The following is a 24,429-nucleotide window of genomic DNA, read 5'->3' as shown; positions in this document are numbered from 1 at the left end:
TTGGCCACTCCGAATTTGTTATGCAAAACGTTGAGGAGTACTTCGTGGTCCACTGTGTCGAAGGCGGCTGACAAGTCTATACATACCAGCGCAGTCACCCTTTGCAACTCCATATTCCAGAGTACGTCATTGGTTAACTTAACCAAAGCCGTCTCTGTGCTAAAACCTTTCCGATAGGCAGATTGGTACGCCGGTAATAAATAAATAAATATTAAAGTAGGTCTAGAATAGTTATATGTTTGTGGACCATTTTGAAAGGAGAGGTCTAATAATTGTGGACTCACAGTACATCCACTCTTATAAACTAAAACAATGTAAGACAAATGGACAATTTTGTTGTTTTTCTGTTATATTTTGAAAGACTTTTATGGTGGTAGATAATGAATTTTTATTAAATTCCGGTAGGTATTAAGGAAACTGACTAATGTCACTTTGACCACAAATTTGAATTAAAAAAAATTGTTTGTACTTGAACAAAATTGTAATTTAAAGCAAAACAACGTGGGTTTTTCGGGTGGGTGGGGATTTTCATAAGTGAGCCTTAATATTTCATTTTTTAAGTATCGACATCAAGGCGGAGAATCCGATTTTTAACACAATACGTCTTACTGTTGAATTCCGGTATCCGTTAAATACTGTTTTGCATAGTCTCAAAAATTCTTTTATTTGTTCATGGATTAATGAATAGATGGATACATATCGAAAGAAATAATACCGATACCTCATCGTCGCGATTTGATCATTTGCGACACGATTTCAACTGGGCGCAGCTAAAAGACGTACACGTAACGCACGTAATTTTACGACGGGAAGATCATGATTAAAATAAAACGTTACATTAGGCTTTATATTACCAAAGTATTACCATTATTCAAGTTTGACGAAATTGTTTTTTATCGTGTCCCACCTTCTTCTGCATGTCTGGGGCGGATCTAGACATGAGAGGTGGGGGAGAGGTCCCACAAGAAAAGGGCAAATCCGGGACTGAATATTTGATAAAAATGTTAAGATGTGACTCTCTTTATTTTCTGGCCTGGATGTTTAATGTAAGTGACCTGCTTCCTTTGGAGCGTATTATAAATTGTGAATTTGCATTTGTTTCCTATGTACTTGGTGGTTGTCGTCTTAAATGCTCCACAAGCAAGTCTGACAGCGAGGCACCCTTTGGTCAGGGGTGCAAAGATATAAATTTTCCTGATTAGTAATAAATTGTATGACCTGGTGTAACACAGTGTCTCCCTCACATAGAAAATTAACCAATTCGACTTAACTTACTCCAAATCATCAGGCTCAAGTTTGTAAAAATAAGTTTAAACACTTTAGTCATTGAAAATAATGTAATGTGCCTACTTGGTATTTTAGACTTTTTAAAAATTAATAACAATTAATTAATTAATTAATCAATTAATTAATTAAAAACAAGTTTAGTTGTTAAACGTTTAAAAAAAAGCTTGGACTGCCTCAATATTTATATTATTTGCTCACTGTGTAATATACCAGGGAAGAGATTTCACTCTTCCCTGGTCGCAGTGCAGTGAAATCAAGACAAATAGTATTTGACTGTGATAGGGCGAAACCAATAATATGCTTAGATTTCAAACATGTGGGAAGTTGACAAATCATTCTTGGTGTACATTATTATTTAAAATCTTAAAGATGTATTGTCCCTTTGACTAATTCCAAAAAAAAAAAAAATAACAGATTTCGAAAAAAGGTGGGTCATTTTGAAGTTATCATAATAGTTATTAACTATCACCAAAAATTTGTCGAAAAAAAAATCATTTAACTGAAATACAGACGTTTTTTTGTTAAAAAAATAACTTTGACTTCCAGTCAAAGTTTTCGATCAAAACATATCCCATAATGAAACGCGCTTGTTTGGCTACTCTGTATGCATAATCAAAAAACTTCCTCACGATTTGTGTGAAAATACCTTCTCAACCGTGACGAGTTGTAAACAATCCTAATTAGCATCATGCATAATGCGTACTCGTGGTTTGAAATCTTTGTTTACTTTCGCTCGCGACGATTTTCCAGACGAAATGTAATCAAACTAATTTACCTGTTAATTACGTAAACTTGTTGCTTTTGGCTTGAATTTTCGACTTAAAGTGAATAACTTTAATATTACTTTGATATGGCCAATTTAAATTTAGAATATTTTGACCTTCATTTTTTTGTGTTTCAAGGGACAATACATCTTTAATTAAATCTATGTATAGTTATTATTAAGTAAAGCATTTTTTTATTATTAAAACTCAATGTGAATAAATATTTTGAAGTTTTTTTTTAATTGCAGTGTGCTGTTTTAACTGGCACAATAAATAAAATATTAAGGAAGAAAACAGCATTAAAATGGTAAATATTTAGTTAAGTGTAAAATTCTGTTATAATATATGAAATCCGGTTAGTAAACTACTAGCATCTAGCTATAACTCTTAATACATTTTCTTATTTTTATTTTCTCGTTTCTATTCTTACAACATTACTCAATAATTATCTTCAATTTTATTTGTTTTTTGTTTCAAAAATCTATCCCTACATAATAGTTCATTATTATTATAAATTCATTGCTTACTCTTCAGGTGTATTATTATTTATTAATCACCTTTTTTAGTTTTTTTAAAAAAACCTAATATCATGAAAATTAATAGCTTAACATTTCTTAACGTGTATCTTAATTCTATACATATAATTTCTTTTTCGAAAATATTATTTAGCAATAGCACAACAGTGTATACCAATCTAACTTAAAGATGTATTGTCCATTTGACTAATTAAAAAAAAATAAAAAATAAAAAATTTCGAAAAAAAGTCGGTCACTTTGAAGTATCATAATAGTTGTTAACTTTACCCAAAAATTAGTCGAAAAAAAAATCATTTAACTGAAATACAGACGTTTTTTGTTTAAAAAATCAATCGATCAAAACATATTTCATAATGCAACGTGTTTGTTTGGCTACTCTGTATGCATATTAATCATAAAACTTCCTCGCGATCTGTGTGAAAACACCTTCTCAACCGTGACGAGTTGTAAACAATCCTAATTAGCATCATGTATAATGCATACTCGTGGTTTGAAATCTTTGTTTACTTTCTCTCGCGACGATTTTCCAGATGAAATGTAATCAAATTAATTTACCTGTTAATTACGTAAACTTGTTGTTTTTGGCTTGAATTTTCGACTTAAAGTGAATAACTTTAATATTACTTTGACCAATTTAAATTTAGAATATTTTGACCTTCATTTTTTGTGTTTCAAGGGACAATACATCTTTAATTAAACTTTACTTTTATTTTTACTTTCCTTTTTCATGCATTAATCTGTGTTTAGTTCAAGTACATTTTACCAAAGTAACCCCCGGTAATTGTTAAATTTTACGATTGCTCGCACATGAACAATTTAGGTTTTACAAACGTTTTACCAAAATTTAAACGTAACAGACCAAATCGGAAAATTGAAATATCGAGAGGTTTTGTACAAAAGCTTATCCAAACTAAAGAGGGTGCTATACAAAAACACATTAAACTAGGAGGGCGCTATTAAAAGAAATCTATAAATTTATTTATTTATATACTAGGCTCTATTGAGATTTCCTTTTTCGGGAGTGTTGGGAGGTTTGGGAGTTAAAAGCTATACGTGTCAATGGAATGTTGTGTTTTATATTGTTAGCCCGTCCTAATTTCCTAGACACACCAAGAAGTTCACAAAATATACAGATTATTACAAATTGGTTAATTTAACCCCGAGGGAATTACACAGTAGAACAGTGTTGTTGATCTTGGTCAACTTATCGGGCGACTCGGTTAATTTGGCTGAATCTGTTAAACAGATTTATTTGGAATTCTTGACGCACCGTGTAGTAACTGAGTAATTTTGTTAGTAAATGATTAATATTGTTTCACAGACTCGTTGGCAATTCAAGGGTGTGATAACATACCGATATACATCCCCATCTTATCTATAACTTTATCTGTTTACATAATGATACGGCACAGCACGAATGATGACTTCGTATAGTTCAATTCAACATTGTGTAAGTACGTCTGTGTTCTTCAACGTATAGTAATATATAACTTGACTGAAGTAAGACCATACTTCTTTTTCTATATGGCCTTTTATGCTACCGGCGAAAGTAAGAAGCATCATATACTGCATTGCCGCCGTCTAACACAATAATACGAAATATCCTAAATGAGTTGCTATGGGCGTTTATATTCCGTAAGTATAATAAGACTTAAGTTATTAATGAACTATAATAGGCCTAGCCTACAGGAAGTATACCAATGTTATGTTTAAACACGGAGATTTATCTAAGGTTTGAAATACAAGCTCAGGCGTACGTACCACAAGGCAACATTGGCCTCATTACAACATTAATCGACTGTTTACATGAAGTGCACCTGATTATCGGTACTGTATTTAGATTTGTCCAATATCATAGTAATGTGTATTTCCAGTTATTATATACCATAACCTAAACTTTACATGATACAGGCACCACATGTGATACATATGAAATTATGTATTACCAAATATTGGGTATGGAGGGCAGAGTAATGTTAAACAATTGCATTGAAATAAATCGTGGTTGTCGGTTTAAATAAAAGTTCCGAAAAACTACATATCATTTAGACTACTTATTAAATGTTATCATTATTATTGTGAATGAATTGGTCATACAATATGCTTTTAAGATTTCAAAATAACGTCATAATCTTTATAATATGTTGTCTACAAAGATTATAGTTAGAAGTTTACATAATTAAAATTAATAGTAGCAGGCCTACACTGAATATCATTTATGTACAGGAAAGTTCAAATTATGTGAAGTGTGTACTTGTTCGACAGAGTTTCTTGTGTCTTTGTAAGTCATTATTGGTCCTTCTCAAAATCTGTTCAAAACATATCGATTCCGTCTTTGTTCTGCGTCCAAAGCAAAACCACAATGTAAATCCGATAGACCACAATAACTCTATAAGAAAGACTTTGAGGTTGTTTTGTATTCAATACATCACGATTTGTCGACAGCATTAATAATGCTATTTTCTGAATTGATTCGACGTGTTTTAATTATCTTTCCACCCAATTCAAATCAATTTCTTCACCGCCCATCTCCTGCCAATGAAATTAAATATAAGCAATACCGTAATAAACTTAACTTCGCTATCAAATATGCCGAAAGAATCAACTCTCATAATACGTTCACCAAGCAAAAAAATTATATTAAATCTACCTGGAATACAATTAACTCTTGATTAAAAAAAAAATCCCCTCAGCAATGACTTTCTTCCTCAATCAAATCGAAAAGCAATGTTCTTAACGCCCGTCCTAAAGCTCCTGGTACAAATGATTTCCATACTAATCCCATTAAACATGTTATCAACCCTTTCCTTGTGTCACATTTTTAATCTTTTCCTCTGCAAAGATGTTTTTTCAAATAAGTTGAAGATGGCGCGCGTTACCCGTATTTACAAATATGGCCCCATGGTCATATTTCTATCCTGTCAATATTCTCGAACGCCTTGGAAAGAGTTATTTGTGATAGATTCATGATACATTTTCATTAATCAACAAACATTCTTTTTAAGAGGCAATATGGATATATTAGAAAAGGACATAACACATTCATTGCTCTGACCAATCTTACTAACAAAATTATTCACGCATTCGAATTTCGTCAATTTGGAATCGGACTTTTCCAAGGCTTTCAAAACCATTGACCATAATAATTATTATACTGCTTAAATTGTCTCATTATGGAATCCGAGGGCCCGCATTAAACGTTTTAAAAAGCTATCTCACTTACCGCTCCCAATGCACTAAGTATTTTAACTCTATTTCCAATTGTTGGCGTCTCCCAGGGCTCCTTTCTTGGCCCTCTCCTGTTCACCCTTTACATTAATGTTGTCCACCGTACCTCAAACTTTCTAATTTTTTTTCATTATGCTGATGACACTACAGTTTTGCATGCTATCAAAAATATTCAAACTCTTTTTGACACCTTTAATACCAACGGTATCCCCTTGTCCCAGTACTTTGCTGCTGACAAACTAGCTCTCCCTCAATCAAAAAAATGTAGCTACATCATTGGAACCCCACAGTTGACTAGAGGTATTGATGTGTCCCCACTTCTTTATCTTTATTGATAATCATGAAATCCCTCTGTAAAGACTATTACATTTCTTGGCGTTACCATTGACACCCCATATCTAAGAAACTGACAACAAAGTGTCCAAGAATCCAACTAGTATTCTCAGAACCCTATATTGAACTCTCATCCTTCCTTAAATGAGCTATGGTAATATTGTCTGGGCCAATACTTACCTAACAAACATCAATAAACTTTCTATTCTACAAAAAAAGCTATCAGGACTATAACTGGCGCTCATCCACTGTCACATTCCTCCCATTTATTTTCCAGACTCACGGACATTCACCTATCCCGGGAAAGGAGTTTTTGTTTTTCGGCTACTTAGTCCATTCTCCCATGCCATCCTAACTACCTATTCGCTCCCAATAATACCGTTCATAAATATGACACTAAAAAAAATAAATAACATTATTCTCATCCACAACACCAACTATTTTCAACATAGTATTAGATATTCTGGGCCAATCATGTATAACAAATTACCCCCTCAATTTCTTGTACTACCACCCGCTACTCATTCTCCAAGAAAATTAAAAAATCACTGTTGGTCTCGTTACTAAATCGATGTGTTCGTTGTTTCTTGTTCCGTGACTTGCTAGAATAATTTATTAATTTCGTCATCTTATTCGTTACTATGCTCTCCTATCAGCTCATCAGATTTACTTTATTTTTTCAACTTTTATCTACTGGTATAACATTTTTTATTTTTAAATATCATTATTTTTAATTTATTTATTTATTATTTATATTTTTCATGTTATCAATTATTAATTTGTCAAGGAAATCCCGCCACAAGATTTTCATTTTTTTGGGGGATCCTGCCTTCGCCCATTTTTCCAATAATCTTAATTTGTCAATACTGTTTTTTTTTAATTTGTGTCTTTAGGACGTAATAAATGTCTTTTGAATTAATTTTTAATTAAAATATGCCTTAGAACTTACTTCCATCTGAATTACAGTACCATGCTATTAGCTCGTGTTATTCGTCTATTTACTAACTCTTATAAGTGCTGATAATGTGGAATTAAATCATGTTATCTGGCACACAACGTATGCTGACATTAAAATACAAACAAACAAAGTATGTTTGCTTTGACCCCCAAGTAGTGAACCACCTCATTGGGAGGACTATTATCAGACATACTGACGGAGTTGTCCTATGCAACTATAATTTTTTAATGTTGTAAGAAAAAAAAAGAACTGTAAGGAAATCTCTTATGGAAAACAATTATGGACTACAGAACTGTACAACAGCTCAGTGTAATTTCGGTGTGATTTTTTAATACCCTATGCAATAAATTCTATTCACTGCAAATTTAAAATATTGAGCTCATATTGTAAAAATTAATAATATGTGTAAAACAACAAAAAACAAGGATAATACTCCTTAGAATAAATGAGAGCTAATGAGTTGTAAATATTTACAATGTTGGCCTACATGATCGACATTCGAACTATTGGATTTATTATATATCAACAATTTCAGATTGCTATAGTTGGAAATATCTTTTACGAAAACTTTAGATTGTATGATTTTATAAATTTCAATGCACAGATACCATTGTGTATCTAATTACCATACAGCTTTGTTGATTTTTTTTGCCTGCGGCAAATCGGCGTCGGCGACGCTAACAATTGTAGAGCAATTTGTGAAATCGTGGCGATTATATGGAAAACTGTAGGCTTTACGTTATTTAAACGAGTTAAAGCTCGTTGAAATATGTTTTTCTTTTTTATCGATACCGTTACCATATGTAATACAATAACGAAAACGGATACGTCACACATTTGTGAAACTTTTGAGCTGATCCCCATTTCATATTCGTAAAGCGTATTCATGTTGACGAATATCACCAGTCATATTCGTAACTACAAAACGAGTATAGTTTTTGATCTATTTTGCACATTTTGCATTTGATTCAGGAATGATTCATGATTTAATATAATTATACTTTTATTGAAAGTAATTTACTAAAGTAATTTACTAAAATGCCAGGTCAATTTTGATAAATAGCAGTTTTTAAAGTCCTCACTCGCTTTGATGTTACGCTAGGCCTAGGCAGCCAAGCACCAAGCAACACGTACCTGCGCTTCGCTCAAATTTACCGCAGTCATATTTTGGACGGCGCCCTCAATATTTCGTTGCCATGCGAAACAGATTTTTACTGGCTTACGAAAAACGAATACGTGTGCGTGACGTATCCGTTTTCGTTATTGTATTCGTACGATTGCGAAACCTCCCTTAATACTACTATTACTAATATAGGGACAGTTAATGTTGTTATAGGTCAAACAAAATCGTAAATAAAGTTGTATCTCTATTTTACTACTAGAATATTTCAAAGGCATTCTGGCTGACAATTATTTACTCCTGCGTGTTAACTTTCGTGCTCATCTTCAAATTTGGTAACACCACTATCAAACGAACAATTAGAAATACAACCCCAATACCAAAACGTGGCGTTTTGAATCCAACATCAAGACAACCAATCACATTCAGGGCTGATGATGATGACGACGTTGGTCTATTTCCCGGATACGTTAGCCTGGCAACCAACAAGGTATTATTGTTTTATGTAACAATATCAATCTTTTACAGATTATAAAAAAGGAAGGAAAGGAAAACTAAAAGCATTCACAATTTCACATTTTAATTGCATAGAAAAAATTAATGCCGTTAGTAAATAAAATACAGTAGAATCCCTCTTTTGGGACACCCCTGTTTAGCGGGCAACCCTTTAAAAGGGCACTTTCATGTGAAACGAGGGGCAATACATCAATCTAATCTAATCTAAAATAAACTCCCTACTCAGGGGACACCCATATTAACGGGACAAGGACAAGTTTGAGTGTGCCAATTGGTTGATTCAATCAAATCAAATCAAAATAATTATTTATTTTAACTCAAAAACAAAATGAAATACAAAATAATTATATACATTTATATTATTAATAAAAAACTTCTCAATTTCTGAAATTGTTTATTTTGGTATATAGGCCTATGTTTCCCACGAAAACCCATATTAAGGGGACAATTTGTTGTGTCCCGAATGTGTCTTCTTAATAGTGGTTCTACTGTGCTTGTTATTTCATCTGAAATAATGTATTAAAAACATAAATGCATTTTCTTTTTATAAATAATTTATTAAAAATAATAATTTCTTAAGAAACTCCATCTTACGTGCAATGACTGTGCTGTTGTGGCAAGCTCTGGTCATTTATTAGGATCAAACGCTGGAAGAGAAATTGATCAACACCACTGTGTCATACGAATGAATCTAGCCTCTGTGGTTGGCTTTGAACATGATGTTGGCACTCGCACGACTATACGAGTCGTTGGCCATCGGAACATTAACAAAGGTCTAAGCAAAAGGAGTGTGCTACGAGAGGTACTTGTAAACAAAAAAACACGGACAGAAATGATTATTATCAGTTGGATGAATATAATCAAACAGGTTCCTAAGCTAACCAATGAAGAATACCGCTACGCCTTTCTTCTAGCAAACATTTACAAAGATGTTCCAATATACTCATCTCTACCAGACCGAATGGTGTTAGCTGAGGACCTCTTTAAAAACCAAACTGGTTATACAAGGTAACATAATAACATATTTTATGTGTACGTTTACTTCAATACTTTAATACAAACATTAGGCTTCTAAAAAACAAAACTAATTTAATTGGTGTTGGCCTGTAACTCCAAAAACTCCTTTGAATTTGGGGGTTTGTGGGTATATGTGTTGTGTGTTTGTTTTGTTTTCAGGACCGTGTTAGTGGTTCATAATCGGAAAAAAATTGTTTTAATATATACAGTAGATCTTATATTATCGAATTCTAATGACCACGTCATAATTTTATGTTTTTGGTAGATTTTAGTAATAATTTGCCCAGTACTACCGGGATTGTTATTATTGGGGTTAAAATCGCAGGTTAATATAACAGGTTATATGTAATGTCTTACCAGTGCATTTTCGGTATAGGCCTGTTGTTATTGTTGTGTGGTATCGGCTTATTTTAAATTATTTCTAATTAATCGTGTAGTAAGATAATCTATTATCGATCATACGTATTCATGTTACTGCTTTATTTATTTTTAAAAAAATTTCTAAAACCTATCTCGTTTGAATTTCAAAGGTTGCTTACAATCAACCATCAAAATGATTAATGTTATAGATAATAATATGTATTATAATTTAACAGAAAAGAAGTAAGCACAATGTTGACAACCGGGTGGTATACAATGGTGCATGCTATGGAATTCTGCCCTAGTATAACTGTATACGGGATGGCATATGAAGATTTGTGCAGGTAACACACTACCGAGACTGATAAGTCCATAATCTAGAAGTGTTTTAACACTTGTCCATTATACTTCTAATCACTATTCAACAATGTTGACACAATAAGATTATGAACTATAGTAAATAGTGTTGATGTATTACGTTCCAATATTAGCTGTGTTGCTTCGAAGACGAAAGTCCTAATAGGGCAATTTTCTTTCCATCCATTCACAGATATCTGCATACTTACCCAATAATATTATTGCTAGAGAGTTTGGGCAAACGCACGTATACGAATACCTATCAGTGTCACAACACGTAAATAATAAATAAATATATAATTTATAGCTTTTTTTCATTTGGACAAAATCATTTTACGTATCGTTACAAGGCTAAAGGTATGTAAGCCTAGCCAACATTTTTTGTTTTCGTTTTCTTGGAACATTTTAAAATCAAAACTCTGAATTTCTTGAATAATTTATGCTTAAGTGTTGCTGGTAAAAAATGTAATCATACTGTGCCACGTTTAACAAATAAATGTTCAACGAATAAACGTGTGGAATGCAATCCGCACGTCGAAGGCATCGAAAATCGGTATCATGTACGGTATATGATGTCAAGCTACATAGAATGTGTGACGTAGTACACGAATTTTACCCATACGTATACGGATACGGCGGTTGCCCAAACTGCCTTAAAGCACTTCACCGCTTTAAAACACGCTTAGAAACTCAATGTTAATAATAATATTTATTATTTATTTTGATATCTTATAGTTCTACGAATACTCGGGTCCCATATCATTATTACGATAAGACAATATCAGAATGTACCTATTATAACAAGAGTGAAAATAAACAACGGGGTGGCCATCTCTTCATCACTGAGAAGGCAATATTTCGTCGGTGGTCAACCTACAAAAACATTACTTTTAGACATCCTGTGTGGCCGAAGAAAGTTAAGAAGGAAAATGGAACTTTACATACTCCGTTTTTGGACAAGTTTAACTCCAAAAGAAAAGAGTTTAGTCAACATCGGAAAAAGGAAACAGATCAACATGGTGTAAATCTTCAAATATCAATAAAAAAAGATAAAAAGAATAAAACTAGAGTTAAAGGACATAAGCCGTTAAGCAATATTACCGAAGAAAATTTAAGTCTTGAACATTGGCCTGCTTTGAATGAATATAAACAAAGTAATAATCTACAAAGCAATGTCCTACTATCTAAACAGCAGTATAATGTTTCGTTAAATAATAAAGTAAAGAAAAAACGTAAAAAGAAAAGACTGAAGAGAAAGGGTAATTTAAGAAATACTTAGCCTAATTTAAAATTTAACTATGTAATTACGTCTGAACTTCATAATAGAATATCCATGTTTAATAATAATGGTATCTGTATTGGCAAATGAGAACATACCAAGTCAAACAAGACTACGCGTTTTTAGCAACGACTTGCGCACAGGTGTGGACGACACATACAACAACTTTCTTCTCCCTAAAGTCGATTTTCCACAAGACGAATTTGTTTCCACCAAACGGCGATCGTTCTTCTGCTGTCCACAACGACATGGGCTGAGATGGACCAATACACCGTCTAGCGTAACCCCTAGATGAACTGGGTTAACACGAGCCACATGGACAGTACACTGGACCTTTTAAGTTCGGAAAAGCCTTTCGAGATTGGGGAAACAAGTATATTTTAGTACAGTAGTATAATAATATGTAATGTAATTGTGTTACTGTCCCTATTTATCAACATGTTGATACGAAAGAAGAACGAACATTATCAACATGTCTTTCTTATTCACATTCTAGTTTTTCTATGCACTATTTATTATACTGTAGTATCTGAATAAAGCTTTTTAAACTATTTGTTCCGTTTTATATTGTAATTAGTGCAGGGACAGATCAATTTATACTATTTTTTGAATTTTTTTTGGAAAATGCCAAATCTGTAAATGTAATTACTCTGCGTTGTTATTTACACAATAACTATTCATGGACCTACAGTAATGACTATACTACAGTATAAACATTGTCTTACTGTACTCAGTCAGATGTGATAATGTAATGACTATCGACATTTTATGTAGAGTCAATAATGTTAATTTTTAACTATAGCCCTAGAATTTGAAAAAAAATAACTGATTATGGCAATTGCAACAGTTAACAAAATAGTATAGTATAAAGATTGTGTAGACGAATATGGCACTAACAGGCCTCCGTATAAATTATTTGAAAGGCATGACTACACAAAGTCAATAAGCTTGTTGTGATGTTACCTCCTATATCTTTGTAGACTCAACATACAAGACATGTAACACCAATTTATATAACACAAATATATAACTTTTATTCAAACTTAAGGTATCTCGGCACCTTCACCGGAAGTGGAAGTATTTCTCCCATAAGATCACCAACCAAACTTAACTACATCTTAAACTATCTCCAATATCAAATACATGTTCATGTCAATACAACCAATCAAATCATCCTGTTTTATCAGCAACCACTTAGCACTAGCAAAACATTCTGTACATGGACCGTGCCAATCAAAGTAACAATTATCAACAATACACTGTAGTTGTTATGAATATGTGAACTGTGTGAAGATGACATACATCTTGAATTACAATACAACCATGGAGGAATACAACATATGAATACTACGAAAGCCCATTAATGCCATTTTAAGTATATGTTTTTCGAACGTAATCCGTTGTAACGAATTAGTAATTCGTTTGAACGGATTAATAACCTGTTTAAACGAATTAGTAATCCGTTCAAACGAATTGCAACATATACAACAAGTGCCATTTATAATCCGTTTAAACAAATTACTAATCCGTTTGAATGGATTCCTAATTCGTTTGAACAGATTACTAATCTGTAATAAATGTAATTTTTCTGCGTTGTTATTTACACAATAATATAATACACAATCTATTCAAGGACCTTACATTAATTACTATACTACAATAAAAACAGTACTGTACTGACGGTTTTTAATCCTAGAATTTAAAAAAAAATAACTGATTATGGCAATTGCAACAGTTAACAAAATATTATATAGTATGAAGAATGTGTTGACGAATATGGCACTAACATGCCTCCGTATAATTTATTTGAAAGACATGACTACACAAAGTCAATAAAGCCAAACATAGTGAATAATTTTCCGACTGACGAAACGTCTTATGACGTATGGTTAATACACACCAAGATCAAGATAGACAAAGGTAGCCCACTGTATTTTTGGTTTTAGAGGTAACAGTTTATTGTTATAATACTATGATACAAAATAGGTAACGTATAGGGGCCTATATTCGTTGATTTTGTTGATGAGTTGTCTGTATTTTCGTAAATATCTAATATTTATTTCTACAGTCTTTACGTAACTTTGCAATGGCGCCGGTGTATTGTACAAGAATTCAATATAGCTATGTGAGTATTATATTGTAATGTACATTATTAATGATGAGTCATTGAATGACGAGTAGGCACATCACGTTTGTCTTGTATGTCTGGCTTAGCCTGACCCAAAATCGGAAAAAATAAAAAAAAAACTCAACGAAAGTTATCTCCTAGTTTTTAAATGAATACTTGGTTTACTAATGGTTTATTTCGTAATAAACCTTACCAAAATTAATCTAAAGTAAGTGTTAAGTGTTGTTTTCTTTATGGATATTAGTTCGTAAGGTTTAATATTAGGCTGATAGGCCTTATAAACTAGGCCTAGTAGGCCAGGCCCTAAATAAAGGCTAGGCCTACCTAGGGTAGACCTTAGTTATGCCTAAAATGTGAGTACACAAGGAGAGTAGTTTATTCCCAAAACCGGTCTAGGCTAGGCCTACCATGATTGTTGTTTACTTTCAAACCATATTATAGAGATACATATGTACTTTTTCACTTGTTTGTAAATAAGGCCTAGAGGCTTACTCTACCTAAACATAATGAAAAATTATCTGCTTCTTCTGCTTTAATTTAGGCCTATGCCTACCTTCTAGGCTAGGCTTGGCCTAGCTAGGCCCTAGGTGGGCCTAGAGTTTGTCCTTGGACATTGGTATGCTTATCAAACTAGGCCTATACCCACAATCCTAATTCTTACACAATGTTATTTATAAAGCAAATGATTTATTATTATATTACTGTAGTGTATGAATTAACTTCGTGTTAGAAATCGTAATACCAATCTGTAGAACAAAGTATAGTGTGGGACTAATGCATCATTTGATCGTGTTTGTGTACAGCGCAAGGATATTATTACTATTTTGTAGATTCTGTTGTCTCTGAATGAAAACAAATCTATACCACTATTAAAGTAATAACATTGACTCAAACAACATTTCCTTCGAAAATTATAATATATTTGGATTTTCGTATTTTGAGAATAAACGAAATACACTAAAATCAGACGATATTTCACAGTTTTACAATAACTATACTGTATGGCATACGTATGGTTAAAAGTCTGGCCTATAATATGTGCATGTGGATGTGTAAATGAAAATCCACTACACTTTTTCTTCATAATTTTGTCTTCACGGTTTTGCTTTTCAATTTCAGGAGCTGCTCGCTCAAATAAAATGTTGGGTTTGCCAAATATTCATCATGTCAGTTATCCATTTTAAATAGTATTATGGGTATGGCCGGTTGCCAATGACTTTAGGAAAATAAAATTTGATTATTATTATAAAAAACTATTAAAAATGCATCCTCTATCATAGTTTTCAAAACACTCTTAAAAACCTATCTTTTTTCTGTGTAATTTCTTTCTGTCTTTTCTCGCAGCGGTTTGGGACAAATTTTTCGATTGTATAAGTGCTTTATAAATCGAACAACAATAACATCAACGTTATGGCGTGATCAACTCTACTTTAAGACACAGTATTATTCGTAGTGGCGTTCTCTCATCGCCTGTTTGTTTAGTAAGCCTACTATTTGTTGAAAATGCTCTATTGTTGTATTTTACAAAAGACAAGTCATGGAAAATACTTTTGAATATAAGAAAACTAATAATGTAACATAGCACAATTAACCTTACGTCGAAGTTTAGTTGTAGTTCAAACAAAAACTGTGCGTCATTTTCAATTCATAAATGAATTTTTAGCCTAAGGAATTAAACCAGTTGCATGATGAATTTTCAATTAGAATGTGAACGTACTTATGGGGGAACAAGACGGCATCCATAATCTTAATTTCTTTCTCTCTTTTATTTCTTATAAAAATGCATATTTTTGTAAATAATATTTATCTTTATATGCAAAATTTTCATTAATATTTGTTTCTCTACTCTACTCAATTAATACAGATGTTTTTTTTTTTTTATCTTATGTGGGTTCATCCCACTTTTATTTCCATATATAATGTTCTCTTTACATATAGTTTTCATTTTCATTTAAATACACTATACATATTATTATATGTATATCTTTTTTTTTTTACTTTTTTTTCTTTTAATATATTTCAATATATTCTTATGTTTACACATACATTATCATTTAACCGAATTTATGTTTAATAATCTATTTATAAACTTAGACATATTTTTTTTTTCCACAATTTTGTCATTTTAAATTTCACATGCATTAGGAATATATATATACTGTACATACATAAAAGCTTTGATCACAATACACATTTCACAACTTATACATAAACCTTCTCATCCTTCATCATTGTTTTTTTATCATCAATCCATAAAACGCTTCTTACATTTTGTCTTTTTTTTTTTTTTTCAAATCATCCAGTTTTAAGACATATTTACAAAACATACAATATATAAGCAAAAAAAAACAAACAAACAAACAAAAAAATATAATAGATAATTCATTGAATCTCATTAACATTTTCTCTTACATGTAATCTGATTGAACATACACATGTATAGGCCTACCTGCAGATTTACATATTTCTTATCTCTTTTTCAGATTTAAACAATTGTAGGAGATTGATTTTTTTTTTCTTTTTCCATTAAACTTATTATCTTTACTTTATAAATACAGAATGCTCCTAAAGTGTATAATTTATTTACGTAATTGTTGTCAGTTTCAAATAAAAGCCTTTTGAAAGAAAAAACAGGAATATGTATGCTTACTTCTCTAGTTATTCTGTTTATCTCTCTCCATAGACAATTTACTGTTATACACTCTGCTAACATATGTTCATCATTCTCAATAACATTGCATGTGTGACAATTTGGAGAATTTACAAGGCTCCACTTATGTAATCTTTCATTTGTTGGCAATATTCTGTGCAACAATTTAAAATTAAAATGTGCCAGTTTTTTTTCTTTAAGTTCAGAAACTTTCTTAACCATATTTTGTTCCATGGCAGATTACCAAATATGGATTCCCACATAATCTGTGCCGTTGGAGTAAAATATTGAGCATCTATTATGAGTCTATATAATTGTCTAGACGTCATATTTAAGACCTTATTGTTTTTAATGGGTATATCATCATTTAGATTAATGTCACATGTTGATTTTAGAATACATTTCCATTCTTTTGGAATGGCTTTCAATATACAAGAGTATTCACTGATCCAATTTTGTGTACATCTTAACCCTCTTTTTATCTCTATTGCAGGCTTAAACACATTATTATTTATAACATCACTTATTTTTAAGAACCCTGATCTAATCCAGTTACAGTTATATAACGACTTCTTTTTAATACAGATAAATGCATTACCCCATAATGATTGATTAATAATATCATCATAGCTTATTGGTTTCTTATTTAATCTATTATTGCAAGCATTAGCTACAGAGATAGATTTAATAACCGAGAGATAAAATGGTGGTACGGATATGTTACATGGAACTTTTGATATATTTGAGGTTAATGATTTTGGGCCTATATTTTCCATATAAAATGTTGGTAAATATTTCCATTTGGCGTAATCATTTTCATACAGTCTCCTGTACCATTTAACTTGGAAAGATATAACCTGAGATCTGAAATGTACCATTTTTAGACCACCTTGACTGTAATTTGCACACATGGTTTTTCTTTTTATTTTTTCTTTCTTAGTTTCCCAAATGAATTTTAAAATTAATTTGTCCACCTCTTTTATTACTTTTTCTGGTACTAGCAAAATGCTGGAATTGTATATAATTTTTGAGAGCGCTAATGTTTTTACAATAGTAAAGTGAGGTGTCTTTTCTCCCATGTTTTTAGGGTATTTTCTAATGCATCAACTTTTTCTTTCCAATTCTTTTGATAACAATATTCCTTATCATGTCCAACATAGATACCTAATATCCGAATTGGTGTGGATGTCCAAGAAATGTTACCATGTGTGTCCTTACAGTCTCTTAAACTGCCAAGCCAAAAAGCATTTGTTTTATTCTTATTTAATTGTAAACCAGACACCTCTCCAAACTTTTCAATAATATTTATGCTGTTATCTATACTGTTTATATCTTTTAGAAAAAGTACTGTGTCATCTGCTAGCTGTGCAATCTTAATATCTTTAAATATACCATTGCCTGCAGGAACAATTAGGCCTTTGACCATATCACATGTTCTTATTTTCGTAGCTAGGATTAATACAGATGTTTATAATTTTTACTTATACATACATTAATATATAATAATAATAATTATAATTACTATTATTATTATTATTATTACTCAAATAGCCATAACAAAACAATTATAATTTTAATTAATACCAATTATTAATTACAATTATACTTTAAACATGTTCATAGCGTTTCTTTAACACCTTCTTTTTACACGAACATATTTATAATTTTCTTATGGTATTATATTTTATACACATTGAATTTAAGTATAAATTGTTAATATACACATATAATTTTCTTTATGAATGTATATTTCTACTTTAATCATGCTTTGCTTCTTATGTAACATTATCTTCTACATAAATTCATATAATAATTCATAGTTTTATCTAGTGTAGTTAGTTGTTTGCAACTTTGTTTTATCTCATATATATATATATATATATATATATATATTTTGTTTTCTACTCTTATTCAGACTCCACCCTGCCTCCTTTTGTTGTATTTCTTTTATTCCTGTCCACCCAGGCAGCACTTGCCAGCTCTTATACTATGACGTTATCCAAATTCCTTCACTTGCACTGATGAAGGGCTAGTGTTTTTTTTTCATTTCATTTTAGCACATACATAATACAAAATTAATTGATAAAGGTAACGTAACTATTAAAACGAATAAAAAGAAACACGATATAATACTCTCTCAAAAATAAGAGAGTAATGAAATTAAAGAAAAAAAAATAACGTATCGCAAAAATACACTTTATAATAATCATTTTGTAAATAATATGGTTGCCTTGTATTTTTGGTAAATGTGAAATAAGTGATTATAATTAAGTAATTGTTTTTTGATTTTGCAACTAAATATGTACCACTTTGTAATTAAAATTAGAATGTTTGCATCACTGTGTGTTTTTCCAAAACCAAAACATATACTTTCTTTGGTGATATATAAGTTATTGTTGATATTTCGATACATATATTGTTTTACATTTTCCCAAATTTTCTTTACTAGATCACATTCAAAGGACATATGTAGCAGTGTTTCCTGCTTCTCCTTGCAAAAAAAACACATTGGTGAATCGACCTTTGACATCTTAAAGAGCATTGTATTTGTATAAATTATACGATGAATAAATTTAAATTGAACATTTTTTAGCTTAGTGTCATTTGTACAGGGGTGTAAATTTGAGAAAAGGTTTTTCAATCAAGTCAATATGGCTAGTGTTGCCCGGAAGCTCTGATAACTTTTCTGGCTGTTTTACTTATCGTTTTGATTTAGCTTTTCGCTTTTTTTTTGTATCTCCATTGAGATCCAGCCACTGATACCCACAGCATTGTCATTTTTTCAGTAATTTGCCTTATATATATATATATCTTGCACTGATGAAGGGCTAGTGTTGCCCGAAAGCTCTGCTAACTTTTCTGGCTGTTTACTTTATCGTTTTGATTTAGCTTTTCGCTTTTTTTTTGTATCTCCATTGAGATCCAGCCACTGATACCCACAGCATTGTCATTTTTTCAGTAATTTGCCTTTGGATTTATATATAATAATAAATTCTCTAATACACATTCATATAGAACATTCCATTTTCTTTTTGCTGATATTGATGATATTCATTTTCTCTTAATGTAGTGAATTCTAAACAAAAAAAGATCAAATATTGTTTGATTTCTTTCCAAATCTCTAAAAAATATGCACTCTATATTAAAACAGGTGCGGATCCTGGATTTTTAAATAGGGGGCCCAGACACTAAGTATTTGAGACCACAGAGGTTGTGGCCTCTTAAAAAAGGTGATCACTTACGAGAGGTGTGGTCGTTAAGAGAGGTGGTCGCTTACGAGAGGTTATCGATTATGAGAAGCGGTTCCTTATGAGAGTAGGTGATCACTTACGAGAGGTGGTCGTTTAATAGAATTGGTCATTTACGAGAGGTGGTCGCTACTGGAGGTAGTCGATTTATGATAAGTGGCCCCTTAAGAAAGAGAGAGAGAGAGATTGTGGTCCCTTAAAAAAGGTGGTCACTTACGAGAAGTGTGATGTTAAGAGCGGTGGTCGCTTACGAGAGATGATCGATTATGAAAAGCGAGCCCTTACGAGATTTTTTCACGTTTTCGGTCACCATTCAACCAGCGAATTATAAGGTCTACTGATGTGTACATGATTACACTAACAAGAATACAAAATAAACTTTATCTTGGGGTTGGAAGGCAAACACCAACCTCCATGATACAGCTCCACTCCAATGGCTGTTAATAGTGAAAACATAACGGAACACAACATAACATAAACATGTTTCGATCGTTGAATGTCTTACTGTATTTATTTAGTGTGGTTCTTATTACTGTATAAATACAATTAACTTTATTACTGCGGTTCTATCACCACCACCCCGTGCCGCCCAATCCCCGTAGTTAAATTTCCATTTCTCCTCAATTTCTCCAAGTTTCGTCCACATCAATGAATTGTTCTTTATGGTATCCAGTATTCGTTATTTTGTCTTTATTTTCGAATACCCCAATTAAAGGGACACTTCCGTTTTTGTGTCCCAATAATATCCCCATGGGTTCTATTGTATTCGAGAGCCATCTGTGGGGACCCCTAGATGGTACGCGAGCGAGGCGAGCATACTATCTAATAATATATAGACCTAAGTATGTTATTGTGTAGAAAGAAGATGGAAGTAGTAGAAACAGAATGTTATAAATATTCGATATTGATTATATTTACTCATCTTTTTTGAAGAACTGATTATTATTATTATTATTATTATTATTATTATTATATTTCTACTAGAAACATTCAACAATACCATTTCTGCTTCTAATCTGTTACTCATGTGTGATTACGGCATTATTTACGTTAACTTTCTTAAATGGTACGTTAACCCTCGGAGTAAAATCACTCATAAGTGAAGAAACGACATTACGTAACGTTAATGTAATATCAACACAACCAACGTTAGAAACAGAAGTGTTGCATCAATTTCCTGGATATGTCAGTCTAGCTGCTAATAAGGTATTAATTGGTAATTGTATATGATGTTATCTGGTTACTTATAAGGAAATATATTAAATTTCAGAAACTCAACAGTTCTTTTCAGAACTAAATTTACGTGGTGTACCGCAAACTTTATCTCAACATGTTGATTTCGCCATGAACACCTTTAAACTACATCTTATAACAGATCATGTTCTCTGTTTGTAGGCAGAGTTTGATTTCATACTAACCTACTTTTCTCATGTGATTCATGTCAATTAACATACTTCCGGATATAAAACATTTCAAAACATTACTTCATTGCATTTATTATCCTGTATATATGTTATTATATTGTGGAAATAAATTTAATTGAAATTGAAGTTTTCAAGATTAAAACCCGAAATAATTAAACATAATAAATTAAATTTAATATTAATTATTGACCATTATTCTTAGAGTCTTCGCCTTATTTGCAATGAATGTGCTGTTGTGACAAGCTCTGGTCATTTATTAGGATCAAACGCTGGAAGAGAGATTGATCAACACCACTGTGTCATACGAATGAATCTAGCCTCTGTGGTTGGCTTTGAACATGATGCGGGCACTCGCACGACCATCAGAGTTGTGGGCCACCGTAACTTTAACCAGGGTCTGAGCAGTGAGACCGTACTGCGAGAGATCTTAGTAAACAAAACAACTCGAACTCAGATGATTATCATTAGTTGGATGAGTATAACTGAAGAAGTCCCGAAGCTCACAAACAAAGAATACCGCTACGCCTTTCTTCTAGCCAACCTTTACCAAGATGTTCAAATATACTCTGCTCTACCCGACAGAATGGTTTTAGCTGAAGACCTCTTTAAACAAGAAACGGGATTTACAAGGTACTACATTATTACTGGCAAAAAAATGGCAAAATTATTATTACTATTACTTCTACATAATGTGTCCTTACTATGTGGTTAAGTTTGTATCATGTAAGTGAAGTATTAGTTCTACTGCATGACAAACGTTTAATTTTTATATTAAATGGTTCTATTACACGTTCAGCTTTTGGTAAGCACTTTGATAATTATGGTTATCGATTCAATATGGAAGCAACGGATTAATCAAGTTTACTTTAGAACATTAGGCCTAAGAGATTTATAAAACAATTAATGAATGTTATGTATGTTTGTATGACTATTGTTTTAGACATTTTAATTTGATTTTGTGTATGCCTAGTGTTTTGTTGTTGTTGTTGCTGCTGCTGCTGCTGCTGTTGTTGTTGTTGTTGCTGCTGCTTCGCGCAGCTTAGAGACAAAACACCTTCCTCAATATGTGTGCTGTTCCCAGGATGGCCGACATTTGAGCTCTCCCTACAATTTCCGGTACATTTAACTTTGCATGCCATGTTTTTGCATTTTTTAAAATTGTTCCAAGACCACTCTAACTTTTGCTCTATTGATTCTCTTGATTTCAAAAGCCAGTTCTTGTTATTTTTCTACCTTATCATTTTATTATTATTTTATTAATCATCAATATTATTAATCATCAATAATATTATTGTTACAACAGAGAAGAAACTAAAACTATGCTGACAACCGGATGGTATACAATGGTGTTTGCTATGGAATTCTGCCCTAGTATGACTGTATACGGGATGGCATATGAGAATTTGTGCAGGTAACGCAATATAACAACTATTTCATTAGGAACTGTGCGTTTTCATTATTTAATACCATCGTATTATCGTCTTAGTAATGTGCAAAGAGCAGAAGCTCTGAAATAATTATATGTTAAACAACAACAGCAATAATAACAATAGACAATAACAATAGCAATAGCAATAACAATAGCAATAACAATAACAACACCAAAAGCAACAGCAGCAGCAGCAACAACAATGACAATAATAATAATAATACATACAGACAATACATAAATATCAATCAGCACATAAATAATAGCACCGTAAATAACATTGTGTCTATCATAAGCATCATTCATTTTTATTCTCTTCTTTAATACATTTTACATACCCATTCTTATGAGTTGTGTTACAGATAACCTTTAAAGTGGTTTGTTGTACTGAATTGTGTTAAAATATACAAATTCTAAAATCGTATACATATTTTCTAATTTAGTTCTACAAACACTAGTGTGCCATATCACTATTATGAGGATAGTAAGCTAGAATGCAGCTATTATAACAAGAGTGAATACAAAACACGTAGTGGTCATCTCTTTATTACTGAAAAGGCTATTTTCCGTCGGTGGTCAACCTCCAGAAACATTACTTTTAGATACCCCACATGGCCAGAAAAAATAAAAGAAAATGGAACAGTACATACAAAATTTTTGAATAAAATGATTCAACGTCGTCAGGGATCTAAGCGGCGGCGCAGAAAACAACATGATACTAATCGAACATCGAACATAACAGGAACAAGACAAGGAAAGGCACCAGTAACCAAGCATAGATTGTAAACAATACTAATAAATATATTACATAGTATTGAATAATTTCTGATGTTAAACCAGATCTCTGCGGGATGCAATGTTCTTATTTCGTTAGAATATTAAATAATGTGTTATTGTCATTAAGGGGTTTTCTTTGGTTGGGCTATTTCCTGTAGAGAGTCTAGATAATTTTAATAAGCAACTAATACTCAAAGCGCTCTGATATTTACGAAATAGCGCGATATCAATGTCGCATTATTATATTTGTATATTATTGATCATTGAATAAAAGACTACACATTTTTAGGCCGATTTCAATCAAAACGAAATGTTTAAAACTTAAGAAAGAGTTAAGAAAGAGTTAAATGTCAAAACATTAATCTGCTAACTGAGTTTTTTTCTATCTGAACATAGAATCGATACTTTAATACTTGAATACACACATTGGCTTCAAATTAAAACTAATTTAATTGGTGTCAGAATCTAAATAGACTCAACATTCATTTGAATTTGGTGGGTTTTTAGGAGAAGGGTGATTTTATTTTGTGTGTGCGTGTGTGTTACCGACTCTACAGCTCACTATGCCGGTCGGTCGGTTGATCGGTCGGTCGGTCGGTCGGTTGGTAAACACTAACTTGTATATAATTATGGCCTTGTCTTGATATCAGTTTCATCTAGCGAAGTCAATTTTTCAGAGTATATTCCTTATGGCCAAGAATCGATGTGGTTATGTTTTCATGTTGCGCAATCAAAAATTACGCGGTCTACGCACGATTTAACGAAATCACGTTTGTAATCATATCTTCACAAGCATGAATCACAATTAAATACAATTTGGTACTCATAAATTTCAGGTCATATTTCATCATATTGAAATACAATTACGTGCGTAGCGCATATAACGCATGCGTACGCGAGAGTACGTTTCAGGCAATTTTAAGCGTTTAAAAAATTGCCATGAGTGCGCAGAATTTTTACAACCTTTCTTCAATATTATCATCATATTTGATTCACTTTTCAACTCGAAATTACGTTA

At 32.0% G+C, this 24,429-nt stretch overlaps 2 protein-coding genes across 2 annotated transcripts; both read left to right on the top strand.

The window, feature by feature from the left end:
* The first annotated feature begins 4,060 nt into the window (after positions 1–4,060).
* Positions 4,061–12,135, top strand: LOC144843305 (alpha-N-acetyl-neuraminyl-2,3-beta-galactosyl-1,3-N-acetyl-galactosaminide alpha-2,6-sialyltransferase-like). The gene is made up of 5 exons (XM_078700100.1): positions 4,061–4,222; positions 8,489–8,716; positions 9,323–9,750; positions 10,356–10,463; positions 11,212–12,135. Exons 1-5 carry the CDS (start codon positions 4,196–4,198, stop codon positions 11,753–11,755), a joined length of 1,335 nt encoding a protein of 444 aa, XP_078556226.1. The 5' UTR covers positions 4,061–4,195; the 3' UTR covers positions 11,756–12,135.
* LOC144843304 (alpha-N-acetyl-neuraminyl-2,3-beta-galactosyl-1,3-N-acetyl-galactosaminide alpha-2,6-sialyltransferase-like) lies at positions 11,823–24,119 on the top strand. Its single transcript, XM_078700099.1, has 5 exons — positions 11,823–12,035; positions 20,766–20,987; positions 21,408–21,835; positions 22,509–22,616; positions 23,078–24,119. Exons 1-5 carry the CDS (start codon positions 11,823–11,825, stop codon positions 23,418–23,420), a joined length of 1,314 nt encoding a protein of 437 aa, XP_078556225.1. The 3' UTR covers positions 23,421–24,119.
* The last annotated feature ends 310 nt before the right edge of the window (positions 24,120–24,429 follow it).

The sequence above is a fragment of the Antedon bifida genome, chromosome 5, assembly GCF_963402885.1.
Source record: "Antedon bifida chromosome 5, ecAntBifi1.1, whole genome shotgun sequence".
NCBI classification, from domain to species: Eukaryota; Metazoa; Echinodermata; class Crinoidea; order Comatulida; family Antedonidae; genus Antedon; species Antedon bifida.
Note: the sequence above shows the minus strand (reverse complement) of the source record. Positions and strands in the feature narration are given on the sequence as shown.